We start from the raw sequence: 18,965 nt of genomic DNA, 5'->3' as shown, positions 1-18,965 counted from the left end.
GATATTGTGAATTACTGCCCGTCCTTTATAGAATCCATAATGAATCAATGATTTCAATGGATCGAAAATCGATAGGGATTGTACATCAGGTCGGCGATCCAGTCCACCAGGTTACCGCCCAGACAGCAAAATTGAAAGTTATCCCCAATTTCTCCAATGTTCTCCTTGTCAGCTCCCATCCTTCACTCACTCCAACTTGTTCAAACTCAGATGTTCATATCTTGTACTATACACAAACCCACTTGCCCATCATATCCATCAAGACTGACCTACAATAGCTCGCCGTCCCCCAACATATCCATATTCTTTTCTTCAAATCCATCCATGACTCCTCAGAAACCTCTTCAATTTTATATACTTCCCATACCTTTAATTTTCCAACTTTGGCCTTCTGTGCACCCCCTCCCCCATATCTCACGATTAGCGGCAGAGCTTTCAGATGCTTTGGCCTTACTCTTTTGAAATCCCTCCCTAAATTCCATCACCTCTCTCTCCATATTTCAAAACCTTCTCAAACCCTATGTTTTTGACCAAGTTCTCAGTCTGCACCTTAGCTCAGCCTCCATTGTTTTATCCCTTTAATCTATTTTACTTTTTTCTCTTCCCCCCCCCCATGCCCCCCCCCAGGTTAAAGTGCCGTGGGATGTTTTCTCTTTGAAGTCACTATATAAATGCAAGAATATAAATTCAAGTAATGTAAGTTGTTGTTCTTTTAAAATATGCAATTCACAGCCTCACATTCCTGCTTCAGTCTCTTACCTGTGACATAAAAGTTAATACTTCTTTCATCTTTTCCAACTTTGTTTGATGCCAAGCAGCGATAAATTCCAGAAATATTAGATTCAGCCACCACCAGAACACTAACAGCCTAAAAGAAAAAGTGGAAAAGAAACAATTATATACATTCTATTCATCTTCTCATCAAATGGAAAATTTCCTTTTGCAATGGTATGACAGGTACAATTACTCAATGGTCCCAGTTATTCATTGACATATAATTGTGAAATTGTCACGTTTCAACCCTTTGAAAATATTTTATTCCAAAACAATGGAATTGGTAGAATAACAGGAAAACTCTCCCTGTGGAGCCATTTAACATCTTTATTGTTCTGTTCCTGCCTTTGAATATGCGGACAGATTTGGTTTGTGTCATACTTAGCAGTAGCTGAAGCTGGTTTTATAGAATCAGTCCCAGCCAGGTAGTACTTTGTTTATATTGCCTGTCTTGATCTACGATCCTCCTCCTCATGAGAGAGCTCTGCTTACTCCGCATGTCGGTGCAGGCACAAATGTCTTCACTCTAAATATTTATAACAACTCCAAGTAGCTTTCAAGAGTGTCTAGAATGGATTTCCATGCAGTATAAAACACAAGTGGTACGAGACTGCCTCATCCAAAGGGTCTCATACTGCTCCCCTCTGGAGTCACATTTGGTACAACTCTACAGTTACACTGAGACTTTAATGTCATGGCAAAGTTGCAGTATAAATGCACCATCTAACTAATTTACCAAAAAATATTTCCATATGACAGAATAAATAGTAATGGTAATCTGAAATTTTATCTTGAATCAAATACATATTTATTTATGTTTCAGTGTATACTATGGTTAATTTTTAAAAATTATTTTTTGGAATTTGTTTTGCATAAATATGCTTTTTTTCACCATTGTCAGCTACTATCAAACTCCCCCTCCCTTTCAAAATCCGCAATGGTATACTTAAATTCTCTTCATCACATCCAGTTCTATATTTGCTGTCAACAGCATTGAAAATTGGACATCTTCATTTGATTTTGTTATCCAAAGGAAGAACATATGGAAAGAATTTGCATTTATATAGCACCAATCATGACCTCAGGATGTCCCAAAGCAATTAAGTACTTTTGAAGTGTAGTCACTGTTGTAATGTAGGGAAACGCGGCAGCCAATTTGTACACAGCAAGGTCCCACAAACAGCAATGAGATAAATGATCAGATTATCTGTTTTAGGTGTTGGTTGAGGGATAAATGTTGACCAGGACATTGGGAGAACTCCCCTGCTCTTCTTCGAATAGTGCCATGGGATCTTTTACATCTACCTGAGAGGGCAGACGGGGCCTTGGTTTAACATCTCATCTGAAGGACGGCACCTCTGTCAGCATGGCACTCCCTCAGTACTGCACTGAAGTGCCAGCCTAGATTATGTGCTCAAATCTCTGGAGTAGGACTTGCACCCACAACCTTCTGCTTCAGAGACAAGAGTGCTACCACTGAGCCAAGTTTATACACCCATTGGATATATAACTTGAATTTTATTTATTTAACACACGGCAAAATTAGAAATTGTTATCCCCCTCCCACAAGCCATCCAGCTAAGAACTGTTGAAATTCATCCCGTCTGTGGTAGATAGATTTGAGTGACAAGCAGCCTTGGACCTTGAACCTGAAAGCATTCAATCATGATTTACAATGACAACTAGACTGGAAGTTTTGGTGATTGAATGATCCATAACTTTAAAATATTTTAAACACACATACTGTAAGTATCTCTAACAGAATGGCATGACCTTTGGGGTGTGGCGTATGGAAACCTTATCTCTCAGGAAAGCAGTGATAGAGCTTTTTTAACAGAGTGTAATAATTTAAGGGCACTAGCTCTGCCATATTATAATTACTTTGCTGAGCTCTCCTCATCTATAAAGTAGTTTGTACGGAAATGTTGCTAAAACATTACGGTCATCGTTCTGTTTTAATCAGAGTGAATTTGTGCTCATTTCCTCTGCTTTCCTTCAAACCCGATACATACTATCTTTAAATGTTAGGGGTCATATTAAGAAGAGCATTAATTACATTACCATCATTATATTGTCTATTCTGATAAAACCTTTGACCTACCATTCCTTGTTTTCAGGGACTCAGTCTCATAATGTACAAGTAGCGATAACAGTTTAAATGTTCCTCCACGCAAATTTTTCATAGTTTTTGTATAGAAGTGTACTACCCAAAATATTGTATGTACAAAGAAGTGTCCAACAACATAATATACCATTAATTTTTTTTGAATATATGTACGTGTTGTACTGCAATGTGCTAAGCATTGTAGAGATAGCCAGTGTCCAAGTGATCACTAATTAACTTTATTTTCCATGGTGAAACTCAGCAGAATTTTTAAAAACTGCAGCGCTCCCATCACTAAAAGATTTTACTTTTTCAAAGGATTTCAGTTTAAAAAACGTGATACAGGCAACAAATTCCTAAGAGCACTAGATCTCTAGGGCATCCTGCAGCAAGATTCTCTGGGATTCTTAGACAATCATGACATTTCTTTGATTCCTCTGCTAATATTCATTGTCATTCATACTGTTGCAGCACATAGGCACAGCTTATCTCAGTAACCATTAGAGACTGAAAGAGGAGAAAGAAAAAAAGCATCAATCTGACTCATTTAGTAGTCAGAGGTCATGGCTTCAAGCTCCACTAAATACTCAAGTATTTCATCTAGACTGAGACTTCAGTGCAATACTGAGGGAGTGCTGCATTCTCAAAGATACTACAGCCTTTTAGATGAAATGTTAAACTGAGGCCAGACTCTAAGTAGATATAAAAGATCCCATGATGCTAATCAAAGAACAGCGAATTCTCCACGTGCCCTGGCCAACATTTGTCCCTCAACCAACACCACTAACAACATTCATTCATTTGCTATTTGTGTTACCATGCTGTGTGCAAAATTGGTTGCCGTGCTTGCCTACATAATCACGGGGACTGCACTTTAAAAGTAACCCATTGATTGTAAAGTGCTTTGAGACATCCTCAGGACACGATAAGATGAAATATGAATGCAAGTTCTTTCCTCTTAAAGAATTGGATGAAGTGCAGAGTAAGAGAAACAGAGAGCAAGAATAAGAGAAAGTGCAGAAAAAAAACATTGACCATTGTTTTCATTGATAATTATTTGATGTGAGCATAGGATTAATATAGTAGTAGTATGGTTGATTGGGGTAATATTCGAATTGGCACATCCAATTTTACTACAGCAATAGGACTCCAATCACACTAGTGCTGACCCAAATACCATCAAATTCTAACTATTATTATGCACTGCATTAATTTGCAAAATAATCCACTGAATGATTTCAGAATTATATAAAAAGAAAGAACTTGCATTTATATAGCCACTTTCACAACCTCAGAACATCCTAAAGCAGTTTATAGTCAATTAGGTACTTTTTGAAGTGTATTCACTGCTGTAATGTAGGAAACATGGCAGCCATTTTGTGCACAGCAAGATCCCACAAACAGCAATAAGATACTGACCAAATAGTCTGTTCCAGTGATGCTGGTTGAGGGATATATATTGGCCAGGACATCGGGGAGAACGCCCCAGCTCCTTTCTGAAGAGTGTCACAGGATCTTTTACGTCCACCTGAGAGGGCAGATGGGGCCTCGGTTTAATGTCTCATTCAAAAGTCAGCACCTCCAACAGTGCAGCACTCCCTCAATACTGCACTGAAGTGTCAGCCTGGATTATGTGCTCAAGTCTCTGGAGAGAAATTTTCCAGATTTTTTTTCTCCCTAAATTGACCTTGATTTTAGCCTCTCCCAGGAGATTACATGGCTGCTGGCGGTGGGGTGGTGTTGTGAATCATAATGCTAAAGGCATCGTGACTGTGTGGAGCAGCTGGCCTTTTCCTGTCCAGCATTTTCGTATGTAAGACCATCCCATTATAAATGCCAAAAAACGACTAAAAATGTACTATTTGAGGCATGTATTTTCATGTTTTGTGCTGTACTCTCACACCCATTTTGAACTGGGTTTAGATGAGCTAAACCCATTTCATATACAGGCCTTTTGCCAACAGGAAGTGGAAACTTTATTCCCATTGGCAAGGGTTGAATTCAAATCCAATCCCAGAGGGGAATGGACAGGAAGTAACTTAAAAAAATGAAGACAAAATCTTATTTACCAAAAATATAAAAAGCCTCAACTCTAAGATCCATTAATTAAAAAATTTAAGCCCTACAAATTTATATACACATACAACTGGAGGTCAGGTGTTTCCCCATGATGAAGGTGAGATTGCTTTTGTGTAACTGTTAATGTTTGGTTATAGAGTGGCTAAAGCATAGGTCTGGAAATAGGTGTCCTGCCCTCCCAAAAGAGATGGTGTATGTATGTGGGGAGAGAAGTAAGGGAAGAAGAGGAAGAAAGCCACAGAAATGCCCTTAATATACCAAAATAATTTTATCTGCAGATAAAAACAAATATTTATTATATTTCCAAAGTACTTGAACAATATTTATCAGAATTGGTACATAAATATTTGTAGATGCATTTTAATTCTTAAATACCTTATATTTCCCTTCCAGTAATTCTGTTCTTTCACTAATGCTGTGAATCTTATTTCCAGTCATATTGATGCTGCTGCCAAGTGCATCCAGAAAAACAATGCTGCTTTTGGTCTCTGAGTATGCTTCACATCTGGAAACAGCATTTAAGAATCATTATAGTAATGATAAAATGCATGCATGATTTCACTAAGAATCAGGCCATTGGCAATAAAATGGAAACCATTCACCTTTTTAAAAAGAAGCTAACTTTAAGAAAACTAATGCGTAAAAGATACCAAGAATACAGCAAAATCCAAAATAAAATGTTTCTTCACCCATATAACTACAGATGGTTTCCCAAAGATATAGGCCCCAAAAATCCACGATTGGACACATCTGGGCATAAATGCCGAGATGCTCCCACTGGGAACCTTAGCCAAGGATGCTGGTTTTATAATATTCCTAAAAGACCTCTTAGTAAGGGAGATGGATTGAAGACTATTTTTAAAAAAAAATTCGGCTCCTTTTGAGGAGGGATAGGCCTCAATCCCTGCCTAGGCATCCAGGTGGGTCCCACTTCTATCCTGGTCAGCGAGATACATCTGCTCTTACCAGGCATACCTTCACCGACCATACGTCAGGTCCCACTGAAGGCTCAGGGGGCAGGAACTTCAACTTTTGCAGTCATCATCCCACCCCCTCCCCTACAACAATAGCCATGTTTGGATCGTGGGGCGGGAAAAGACTTTGCTCACAGCAAGCCATTGCAGAAAGTTCACCACAAGACCGGAACCTGGCACATCCACATCCCTGCCTAGTTTCCAGTGAACTTCTACCAAAATTACAATGGGAGTACATCAGAATGGCCGCGGATTTTCAGGATTGTAGACTTTGTGTTGAATTGCATAAACACATTGGGTGCTAAATTGGGCCGTGTACGCCCGTTGTTTCGGCGCTACACAGCCTCTCTGACGTCCAAGATGGCGTCTTAGATGTGCACGCTCGTTTCCAGCGTGACGTGTGCCAGACGCCATTTTGGTATAGGAGTTAGCGCAGGCGCAGATAACGAACGCTGGAATCAAGTAAAGTAGGGAGAAAATGGCTTCAATCAGTGTACAATGCTGATTTAAAGTGATAGACACCATTTTGGGTCTTAACGTTCAACTCAACGCACAGTCTTAACCCCGACCATCTGAACGTGTCTTAGAGTGCCTGGAGGACCCCACCCTGCCGGTGCTATTTAAAGGGACCATGCAGGATTTACAGGTTAGTGGCTGGATTATTGCTTCTGGCTGCTGAGACATTTGTAACTGTGTTTGGAGGTCTCCTATACTTGAATACTAGGACTAGGAGGTATAGCCTAGCATTTAGAGCCAGGATGTGCAGGAGTGAAGTTAGGAAATGCTTCTACATGCAACAGTTGTGAGAAATTTGGGAAGCTCTTCTGCAAACGGCAGTTGATGCTAGCTCAATTGTGAATTCTAAATCTGAGAATGATCGATTTCTGTGAACCAAGGGGTGAACCAAAGAAAAAGGGTGGCACTGGTTGTCTAGAAGTATTCGGGGCAAGATAACGCAGAAAAAGAAAGCTAATGACTGTCACAGAAAACTAAATACTGCAGAAAGCTTAGAGGAGTATAGAAAGTACAGGGATGACGTAAAAAAGGAAATTAGGAAAGCAAAGAGAGGGCATGAAAAAATATTGGCTAGTAAGATCAAAGAAAACCCAAATGTTTTATCAGTACATTAAGAACAAGAGGATAGTTAAGGAAAAGGTGGGACCAATCAGGGATGATAAGGGTAGCTTGTGTGTAGAAGCAGAGGATGTGGGTAAGGTTTTAAATGAATATTTTGTCTCCGTATTCACAAAGGAAAGGGATGATCCAGATGTAGCGGTTAAAGAGGAGAGGTGTGAAATATTGGATAAGGTAAACATAACCAGAGAGGAAGTACTAGAGGGACAGGAATCCTTGAAAGTTGATAAGTCACCAGGGCCGGATGGATTGTTTCCTAGGATATTGAAGGAAGCCAAGGAGGAAATAGCGGATGCTCTGAGGATCATTTTCCAATCCTCACTAGATACAGGGAAGGTACCGGAGGACTGGAAGACTGCAAACGTAGTACCATTGTTTAAAAAGGGTACGGGGGAAAGGCCAAACAATTGTAGGCCGGTCAGTCTTACCTTGGTGGTGGACAAACTATTAGAATCAATACTGAGAGATAGTATAAACTGTCACTTGGAAAGGCATGGTTTAATCAGGGATAGTCAGCATGGATTTGTTCAGGGAAGCTCATGCCTTACAAATCTGATTGAATTCTTTGAGGAAGTGACAAGGAGGATTGATGAGGGTAGTGCAGTGGATGTTGTCTACATGGATTTTAGTAAGGCATTTGACAAGGTCTCACATGGCAGACTGGTCAGAAAGGTAAAAGGCCATGGGATACAGGGAAATGTGGCGAATTGGATCCAAAATTGGCTCAGTAACAGGAAACATAAGATAAAAGTCGATGGATGTCTTTGCGAATGGAAATCCATTTCCAGTGTTGTGCCACAGGGCTCAGTGTTGGGTCCCTTGCTGTTTGTGGCATATATTAAAGATTTGGACTTGAATGTAGGAGGCATGATTGGCAAATTTGCAGACGACACAAAAATTGGCCGTGTAGTTGATAGTGAAGAGGCTGTGGACTCCAAAAAGATATCAATGTGTTGGTGAAGTGGGCGGAAAAGTGGAAAATGGCGTTCAACCCGGAGAAGTGTGAGGTAATGCACTTAGGGAGGGCAAACAGTAAAAGGGAATACACAGTAAACGGGAATATATTGAGAGGGATAGAGGAAATGAGAGACCTTGGAGTACATGTACACAGGTCCGTGAAGGTGGCAGTACAGCTAGATAAGGTTGTGAAGAAGGCATATGGAATGCTCTCCGTTATTAGCCGAGGTATAGAATACAAAAGCAGGGATGTAATGATGGAACTGTATAAAACGCTGGTAAGGCCACCGCTGGAGTATTGTGTGCAGTTCTGGTCACCACATTACAGGAAGGTATGTAACTGAAGAGAGTGCAGAGAAGATTTACAAGAAAGTTGCCAGGGCTTGAAAATTGCAGCCAAGAGGAGAGATTGGATAGGCTGGGGTTGTTTTCCTTGAAGCAGAGGAGGCTGAGGGGTGACTTGATTGAGGTGTACAAAATTATGAGGTGCCCAGATAGAGTAGACAGGGAATACCTGTTTCCCCTAGTGAAGAGTTCAAGAACTAGAGGACATAGATTTAAGCTGATTGGCAGAAGGATTAGAGGGAACATGAGGAAAAACTTTTTTACCCAGAGGGTGGTGGGTGTATGGAATTCGCTGCCCGAATTGGTGGTAGAGGCAAGGACCTCAACTCTTTAAAAAGTACCTGGACCTGCACCTAAAGTGCTGTAAGCTGCAGGGCTACGGACCAGGTGCTGGAAGGTGGGATTAGAATGGGCGGATATATGGAGTTAGGTCACAGGTCCACCATGATCTCATTGAATGGTCGAACAGATTCAAGGGGCTGAATGCCACTGCCACGTGCTGCTACTGATATGCGCTACCTTCTCCTGCAAGAAAGCAGAACATGTGTCTGGGCAATGTGCCTGTCGTGTGTGAATAGCTGCCAGTGTGTGTGGCCTGTGAGTTGCCGGTCAGCGGCTTGCAACAGTGGTAATGTGTGAGGGTGAGAGGTAGCATCTGATTGGAAGAGTTGAGTACTGATGGAAAGAGATTGTTGGTAGGTGAGTGTTGGGGGTTTAGTGCGTGGAGGAATGGATGCGGCTAGTGGTGCAGTTGGTAGGAGACCTTGGCCACTCATGTCAAAGCAATGAACTTCTTCCTGTACTGCATCCATGTTCATGATGTTGTGTGCCTGGAATTGACTTCATCCCCTACTGCCTCCCACTGCATTTTAGGTGTATGTCTGGAGGGCCTCTTGCTTCCCCCACCCCCCGTGGATATAGGATGTCCCTCCTTCTGTCCACCTCTTGCACCAAGGCCTCTGGTGCATCAGCAGAGAACCTTGGTGCGTGGACTCTCAGATCGGCAGATTGGTGAGGTCTGGCATGCAGATTGGAGGATGTGGGATTTTGTGGTGCGCACCCTTTATTCAAACATAACTCATCAGTATGTAAACATAGGGATGGGACTTGCATCTGTGCTTTACGTGTGTGATGTCTGATCTCCGTTCAGACTCCGTGCAGACAGCAGGCTGTTATATTCAGCAAATAACAGGTACCAGCTACCTTTAAGAGATTTCTAACAAACAGCCTGCCTTTAAGAGATTGGAGCTCCTACTGCTGGTGGAAAGTATGAATTGCACATAATCCTCGTTCAACGCTGATTTCCAACGCAGATTACAGGTGAGTCCTCAGGCCTGACAAAAATCTCGTCCTGCCTGCGCAGGGCCCACTGGGCGCGGTGTATTAGCGGATCGTGCCGCTCCCACCCAAAAACAGGCCCTATCCAATTTTCCCCCCATTTGGTGCTGATTTTGTTCTTGGCCTTCCATTCGGGCATGTTAGGCACTGCAATCTTAGCACTGATCTGACCACTGGTGTGCTGAACCTGCTTATGTTTCTGGGTTCAGCATGATTAACATATTGTGGGTGAACTCTTAACACCTCTCATTGAGAGCTTACCCATTAGCGAGCATTGGTGTTTTTTTGTCAGTAAAAGGGAATACAAAGGAATTCAACCACGTCATCTAGTAGTTGTGGAAGCAGCAGGTGTCCCAATTTTCCCATATTACTTAAACAAGTAGATCAGAGGAGGGAGGTCCCCCATCCAACAGATGCTTTTCAGGTGGCAAAACAAGTGAATCAGGGTGCCTGGCAGGAGACAGCAGCACATTTAAACAGTGCTGTTCAGTCGATCTAGCTGCATTGTTACAAAAGATTTAATGACCTCCCCAGTGGCTTAAGGTAGGAGACCCAATTGGGCCCAAAACAAAGCATTATTGTCCAAGATATAGCATGATATCAGCCTCTAAATTCTGTCATGGTGAACAGGGGTTTAAAAACCACCTTCACTCACAAAAGTCAAGGCCTAAATTTTCAGAGTACTGCCAGCAGGAAATTACTGGTACAATTATCTGTTCATTGATTTTCTGTCCATTTATATGCTATGGCAATGATGAGTTCTTCATCATTGGCATTTATCCAAAAAATTTAGACCCGTATTCCAGGTGAACTTAATACAATTAAAGGTTTAAATCAATTTATCCGTGCTTGACATCTGAGGGTTATCTTGTGGTATTTGTTAAAATATATGATTGCTTTGCAGCTTTTTTTGAATTCACCAGTTATTTCAATTTGCTTGATCCCAATCACTTTTTTGAAGGCATTGTTGGAATCAGTTTCTGAAACCTTTGAGAAGAAAGAGTCAGGCCAGAAAAGCTTCTGGGGACAGTGAGAAGAGGAAAATAAGAATCATAGGTATTACTTATAGAATCAAAAATATTACTTGCATCATAATTTAGCACAGCAGTTGCAAGCTATTTATTGTTTTTTTTACCACAAGGGGACCTACCTAAGCTTAAATACTGTAAAAAAATATTTGTTATGTTACTCTTTAATAAATTTGTTTGGCAGTTAGAGATCAGGTCAAAGTCTAGAATAGTGTTACTCTGCCAACTTTTGAAAACAAAGAGGATCATGTGAGGGCACATAACTGAAATAAACTGAAGTGGGTTCACTGTGTGCTCCCTGGGCACACTATACATTTATCTAGCTCTCTGGGCAGATGAAAACAGTCTCTGGGACATAAGGAGCTAGAGCTCACTTACAAGGATAGTCTGAAACACAGAAACTGAAAAAAATTAAAAATAGAATAAAAAAAGTAAAGAAACCTCAAGAAAGTAACACCCACCTAACCTTCATACTAATCCAATGACATGAATAGTTAGCTTCCGCCCACACAGTCTAACAATACTTTGCAAGCTTCCCATGATTGCTCATCATGCACGTTCCCACCAACTGCTCATTTCTGCCATCCTCAACTGCTGTTCCCCTAACAATTTCCTTCCATCTACAGTATCTCCATAATGTTTGTTCTTGTAATCACAGTCATTATGGGCAACACACTGATACATGAGTATCCCTTCATATCCTCCTGCCGAAATCAATCATTATAAAACTCAATGTAAAACTGGACCTGAAACACATTCTTGAGCAATACCTCATGTAGGGGTTCAATGGTAACCTTCCCCAAAGCTTCCTGTTTCTCTCTTTCTGTTGATTTCAAAAGGATTGGTGAGCTGGGAAGGCTGCCAAATATAAACTTATATCAGGCAGCTCTTGGGTACAGAGCTGTCCATCAAATGGACTACAATAAACCCTCCCAACAGATCAAGTCTTTCCTTGATTCCCAGGACAAAAGGGAAACAAAATGGTGTTTACCCAAACACATACAGCTACCACTTACAGTTGAGTTCAAAGACTGATCCAACTGATCTCCCAGTCACTCTGTCCCTGTTGAACTGAAGTGTTAAACTGGGAGTTAGACAGGTTTAGTCGACCAACATCCGTATACAGGTATCAGAAAATCCTTCATTGAACGAAATAAAACTAATGGCTTTGAACTTAACAAGCAATATCATAGTAAAGTTACCTACTGCTACATTGCAGCAATCTATAGATGCATCTCTTTGTCTCCATACTAATGTGTAACAGCCAGTTTAGGTAATTTCTTTAATTCAACACGGTTTTAATCCCAAAGGTACTATACAATAAAAAGATAGAGCAAACAAAAAAATATTATGCCATGGACAAATCAATGCATTTTGTTATAGCAACATCTCATTAAGTTGTCATCGAGACAGCATTGTAACACACATTCCTCTTCTCTTCTTGTAGGTGTGTTGGGGACCAGGAATCTACAGGAACATTCTAACTAACAACAGGTGACAGTAATTGAATTCAATAAAATCAGCACTAGAAAAAAATTACCATGAATGCTGCCAGATTGTTGTAAAAACCTAACTGGTTCACTAATGTCCTTCAGGGAACGAGGCCTGCCACCTCTACCTGGTCTGATTACAGGTGACTTTAGGCCCGGTTGACTCTAGGGATGGCAACAAATGCTGCCTTGCCAGTATCACTCACATCAGGCAAAACAAACAAATAAAAAATATGCACTTTCCCTTAATCTAACACTGCAAAACAACAACACAATTACATCCACCTTGGAAGATTTCGTGAGTGAGTTTGAGGACAGTCTACTGGATGATATACATTGAACGTTAGAGAGCAGAAATTCATGGTAGTTAATGTGGAGGAGTACACACCTGTGTGTTGTTTTGATGCACAGATTCAACATAATATAAAGTGCATGGCAACTCCAGGGACATTTGCAATGAAGCCTCCCTCCTTCCTGCCACAGTAGAGGCCCTAAGGCCAATCAATGCATCGGTCATAAACGCTCAGACTGCTGCCATACACCCCTTGGGCTCCATCGTCTCCTCCTTGGTCAAGCTTGGGATCGTATGGAGAGAGCCGTCGATAGGGGCTTCATTAATCTCATTACTGCATTGAGTCTGCTGTCACACAGATCTGTGGACATGTTGAGGTGGTACCTAGGAACAGGGCAGGTGTGGAATGGCCATGAGTAATGTCAGTGTCACTCAGGATGACAACACACCGCATTATTTTGCTACTCCTCTCCAATGACTACACAAGTACAAGGCAGGGCCAGGCTGTCCCCACAACTGCTGAAGTGACACAGCACGCAGAGCTGGGCTATCTCAGGCCTCTGTTCAGAGAGGTCAAGGGCAACTTCTATTTCAAGAGCCTCTCACAGATATGCAGCGGCCAGTCACCTCAATGATCCAGCTACAGGGGGAGCAATTAGCAGAAGCAGTAGATTAAGTAGTAGAACACACCAATCGCACACTATCAACAAAAGGCAGCATCAAGGTGACAAATACTAGCGAGACACAGAGATCACATTTAGAGAAATAAAATTTGGCTGCACTTAAGTTGTACTGTGGCCAGGGAGTGTTCTTGTTATGATGTTGGACATTGTATCATCAGGAAACAGAAATAGCAGAAATTTGAAAAATAATGGTTGAAACTGCATTTGTTAAGGACATGGTGAAAATGTAGGGAGGACTGTTTATGCAAAGGGTGGATGAGGTAATTATGAGAAGGTCTCCTCAAGGAGGTCCTGCTGGCTGACATCTCCGGTTAGCCGCCTACAAGTCCTCTCCATGCTGATGCTCAGTGCCTTCCTTCATCAATTGTACCATGTTGATTCCTCACTGTACTGCAAAATTATGAAGCATGCAGCAAACTGGGGAAAAAGGGAGCTGTTCCATTGGGACGGGCTCCACTTAAACTGGGCTGCGACCAGCGTCCTGGCAAATCGAATAACTAGGACTGTAGTTAGGGCATTAAACTAAAAATGGGTCAGGAAGTGGCAGGTGAAGTGAAATTTAGAAATCTAATGAGGAAAGTCAAGTCAACAGAGCAGTGTAGTGATTTGGGTAAAGATAAGCAGAGTGTGGCAGGAAGGGACAGAGAGTTTACCAGTAATAGTGCATCAACAAATAAGGTCAAAGCAGGAAAAAATGGTAAAAAAAAAATCAAAATTAAAGGCTCTTTATCTGAATTCACAGAGCATTCATAACAAGATAGACAAATTAGTTGCACAAATAGAGATAAATGGGTTTGATCTAATAGCTATTACAGAGACTTGATTGCAAAGTGAGCAAGATTGAGAACTAAATATTCCAGGGTACATGATTTTAGAAAAGTCAGGCAGAATGGAAAAGGAGGGAGTGTAGCCCTAATAATAATGGATGACATAAAAACAGTGTTGAGAAAGGATCTTGGCTCAGAAGATCAGGAAGTAGAATCAGTATGGGTGGAAATAAGAAATAACAAAGGGCAGAAAACATTGGTGACAGTAGTTTATAGGCCCCCGAATAGTAGTTTTACAGTTGGACAGAGTATTAAACATGAAATAATAGGAGCTCGTAACAAAGGTAATGCGGTAACCTTGGGGGGCTTTAATCTTCATATAGACTGGGCAAATCAAATTGGCAAAGGTAGTCTGGAGGACGAGTTCATGGAATGCATTCGAGACAGTTTCCTAGAGCAATACATCATTGAACCAACCAGGGAACAGGCTATTTTATATCTTGTATTGTGTAATGAGACAGGGTTAATTAGTAATCTCACAGTAAAGGATCCTCTGGGGAAGAGTGATTATAATCTGATAGAATTTCAAATTGAGTTTGAGAGTGAGATACTTAAGTCAGAAACTAGAGTCTTAAATTTAAACAAAGCCAATTACATAGGAATGAGGGGCAAGCTGGCTAAGATAGATTGGGAAATTAGATTAAAGGGTATGACGGTTGATAAGCAATGGCAAACATTTAAAGAAATATTTCAATATTCTCAACAAATATATAATCCACTGAGAAATAAAAACTCCACGGAAAAGTGATCCATCCGTGCCTAACTAAAGCAGTTAAGGGTTAAAAGAAGAGGCTTATAATGTTGCCAAGAAGAGTGGTAAGCTTGATGATTGGGAGAGTTTTAGAAACCAGCAAAGGACAATCAAAAAATTGATAAAACGGGAGAAAATAGACTAAGAAAGTAAACTAGCAAGAAATATAAAAACGAATTGTAAGAGCTTCTACAAGTATGTAAAAAGGAAGAGAGTAGCAAACGTAAACGTTGGTCCCTTAGAGGCTGAGACAGGAGAAATTATAATGGGGAATCAGGAAATGGCAGAGACATTAAATAAATATTTTTGTAGCTGCGTTCACAGTAGAAGACACAAAAAGCATACCAGAAATAGTGGGGAACCAAGGGGCTAATGAGAGTGGGGAACTTAAAGTAATTAGTATCAGTAAAGAAAAAGTACTAGAGAAACTAATGGGACTAAAAGCCAATAAATCCCCTGAGCCTGATGGCCGACGTCCGAGGGTTCTAAAAGAGGTGGCTGCAGAGATAGTGGATGCATTTGTTATGATCTTACAGAATTCCATAGATTCAAGAACGGTCCCAGCGGATTGGAAGGAAACAAATGTAACCCTGCTATTCAAGAAAGGAGGGAGAGAGAAAACCGGGAACTATAGGCCAGTTAGCCTGACATCAGTGGTCGGGAAAATGCTGGTATCCATTATTAAGGAAGTGGTAACAGGGCACTTAGAACATCATAATATGATTAGGCATAGTCAACATGGTTTTATGAAAGGGAAATCATGTTTGACAAATTTATTAGAGTTTTTTTAAGGATGTAACTGATAGGGCAGATAAAGGGGAACCAGTGGATGTAGCATATTTGGATTTTCAAAGGGCATTTGATAAGATGCCACACAAATGGTTGTTACACAAGATAAGGGCTCATAGGGTTGGGGGTAACATATTAGCATGGATAGAGGATTAGTTACAGGACAGAAAACAGAGAGTAGGGATAAATGGGTCATTTTCAGGCTGGCAAGCTGTAACTAGTGGGGTGCTGCAAGGATTGGTGCTTGGGCCTCAGCTATTTACAATCTATATTAATGACTTAGATGAAGAGACCGAGTGTAATGTATCCAAGTTTGCTGACGATACAAAGCTAGGTGGGAAAGTAAGCTGTGAGGAGGGCAAAGAGTCTGCAAAGGGATATAGACAGGTTAAGTGAATGGGCAAGAAGGTGACAGATGGAGTATAATGTCGGGAAATGTGAGGTTATTCACTTTGGTAGGAAGAATAGAAAAACAGAATATGTTTTTACTGGTGAGAAACTATTAAATGTTGGTGTTCAGAGAGATTAGCATGCAGGTACAGCAAGCAATTAGAAAAGCAAATGGCATATTGGCCCTTATTGCAATGGGGTTGGAGTACAAGAGTAAGGAACCAGAGGACATAGATTTAAGGTGATTGGCAACAGAACCAAAGGTGATATGAGGAAAATCTTTTTTACAAAGCGAGTGGTTAGGATCTGGAATGCACTGCCTGAGGGGATGGTGGAGGCAAATTCAATCATGGCCTTCAAAAGGGATCTGGATAAGTACTTGAAAGGAAAAAGTTTGCAGGGCTACGGGGATAGGGCTGGGGAATGGGACTAGCTGGATTGCTCTTGCATAGAGCCGGCATGGACTCAATGAGCCGAAACGCCTCCTTCCATCCCGTAACCTTTCTATGATTCTAAGTCTTACTACAATTGTACAGGGCTTTAGTGAGACCTCAACTGGAGTACTGCGTACAGTTTTGGTCTTCTTATCTAAGGAAGGATATATTTGCCTTAGAGGGGGTGCAACGAAGGTTCAATAGATTAATTCCTGGAATGAGAGGGTTGTCTTATGAGGAGAGGTTGAATAAAATGGGCCTATACTCTCTGGAGTTTAGAAGAAGGAGAGGTGATCTCATTGAAACATATAAGATTTTTTTTTTATTCGTTCACGGGATGTGGGCGTCGCTGGCAAGGCCGGCATTTATTGCCCATCCCTAATTGCCCTCGAGAAGGTGGTGGTGAGCCACCTTCTTGAACCGCTGCAGTCCGTGTGGTGACGGTTCTCCCACAGTGCTGTTAGGAAGGGAGTTCCAGGATTTTGACCCAGCGACAATGAAGGAACGGCGATATATTTCCAAGTCGTGATGGTGTGTGACTTGGAGGGGAACGTGCAGGTGGTGTTGTTCCCATGCGCCTGCTGCCCTTGTCCTTCTAGGTGGTAGAGGTCGCGGGTTTGGGAGGTGCTGTCGAAGAAGATTATGAGAGGACTTGACAGGGTAGATGATGAGAGATTGTTTCCCCTGGCTGGGGAGTCTAGAACTAGAGGGCAGAGTTGTAGGATAAGGAGTCGGCCATTTAAGACTAAGATGAGGAGGAATTTCTTCACTCAAAGGGTTGTGAATCTTTGGAATTCTGTACTCCAGAGGGCTGTGGATGCTGAGTCGTTGAATATATTCAAGGCTGAGATAGATAGATTTTTGGACTCTAGGGGAATCAAGGGATATGGGGATTGGGCAGGAAAGTGGAGTTGAGGTCAAAGATCAGCCATGATCTGATTGAATAGCGGAGCAGGCTCGAGGGGTGGTATGGCCTACTCCTGCTCCTATTTCTTATGTTCTTAAAATACTTAGAGCGCTTTCATGTATAGAACCAATTGACTTTGCTGATTATGATGCTGTAAAACAAGCGATTTTGACTTGATGCCAGAAACATATAGGCATAAGTTTAAAGTGCTATGGAAAATTCAGGAGAATATTTATAGGGAACTACCGTGAGAATTGGATGATTATTGACATGGTCAGAGAGAGAGAGAATATGAGCATAGATGTTCCAAGCTCTTGCCCATTGCCATCACAAATCAGAAAATCACATGCACACTGCCTACAATAGAAGCCAGCAGTGATGTAGGATTCAGAAAATATATTCTACTGTATCCTATCATGAAATATGTGAATTAATACTAAGGGATCATTTTCAGAAAATGGCTCCAGACAATTTAAAAGTACACTCGGCATGTGCCAAATTCCCATTTTTGTGAACCCTGGAAAAGTCGCTTGCACAAACAAAAGAGGAAAAATTGACTAGAGTTGCTGAGTCTAAGTTTGTTAATGGCCCATTTTTGGCCACTTCCACTGCATGCCCAAACTGGCAGGCCCGAGGCTCAACAAAAGTTGGGCCTTGGGCTTCATTGTATTAATCAGACCAGGCTACCGCCTCCTGTCATGCCTCCAGAGGCACTTTGCCCGTGTGGCCGGATGGAATTTGGGCTGCAGTGGCCCTCGGGGAGTGGGGAGGAGAATGGGAGGAGGGGTGAATGCAGGCCGGCAGCAGCTCGCAGTAGTTTTGTGGAGCTGGAAGAAGCATTCCTGCTCCGTCCAGCTCCACTTAAAAGTAAGTTTTTTTTAAAAAGTACCTGTTTTGTTGACAGCCGCTGGTAAGCACTGATGAATTTCTCCAGTGGTGCTTAAACAGGTGTTGGGCTCCTCATTAGCATATTCAAGGCCACCTAAAAAAGGCCCTGATGAATTTAGCAGTCGCCCAAATGCACGCTCAGATTGGATGCAGCCATTGCACTGCTAAATTTGTCAGCATTGTACCAGTTTTACACCCGTAAATGACATGCAATGATGTTGAATTTCTCCCCCAATCTTCCATCATCCTATTTTTTACAGGGAATGTTGTATAGCTTGAAGTGACCTGGAGCAGTGCGGAAATAGTAACAAGGGGGGAAAAAGGTAGTGTAAGAAATGTCTAATTTTATAATAGGTATATATGCCAGTGAATGTTTGTATCAAATTTCAAACCTATGGATAATCCAGTTTGAAAAATCTGTCACCACTATATAGGAATTTTACAAATGCCACATGAAACTGTACTATATATCATTAAAAAAAATTTAAGTTCCCTTATTGGTTATTTGAGTCTTCCTAATACTTTTTGAAGAACAGCTTTTCTTTACGCAGGCTAAATGTACTACACTCCCTTCTGGAGGAAACATCTGAAAGATTTATAATAAGTATTTTTATCAACACTGAAAAAATTGGATATTGGACAAAGGATAATTGTGATATTTGAAATAGATTGTAAAAACATGTTAGTTAATGAAAACATAGCCAAGCACTTTCTGTTAAATATATAACACAATCTAATTTTGTCCCACTACCAGTTTCTCATGGTACTGTTAAAGGGCATG

At 41.2% G+C, this 18,965-nt stretch overlaps 1 protein-coding gene across 2 annotated transcripts in view; it reads right to left on the bottom strand.

The window, feature by feature from the left end:
* Positions 1-18,965, bottom strand: part of flt1 (fms related receptor tyrosine kinase 1) — a 206,344-nt gene that overhangs the window by 85,824 nt on the left and 101,555 nt on the right. For both annotated transcript variants that reach the window (XM_067986006.1, XM_067986004.1), the window contains exons 11-12: positions 5,333-5,462; positions 760-868 (exon numbers count right to left, since the gene is read on the bottom strand). In XM_067986006.1, the coding sequence (XP_067842107.1) occupies positions 760-868; positions 5,333-5,462 (239 nt within the window). The remainder of the gene's footprint in view (positions 1-759; positions 869-5,332; positions 5,463-18,965) is intronic.

This window comes from Heptranchias perlo, chromosome 6 (assembly GCF_035084215.1).
Source record: "Heptranchias perlo isolate sHepPer1 chromosome 6, sHepPer1.hap1, whole genome shotgun sequence".
Classification (NCBI taxonomy): Eukaryota; Metazoa; Chordata; class Chondrichthyes; order Hexanchiformes; family Hexanchidae; genus Heptranchias; species Heptranchias perlo.
The sequence above is the reverse complement of the archived record's forward strand: the minus strand, read 5'-3'. Positions and strand labels throughout refer to the sequence as shown.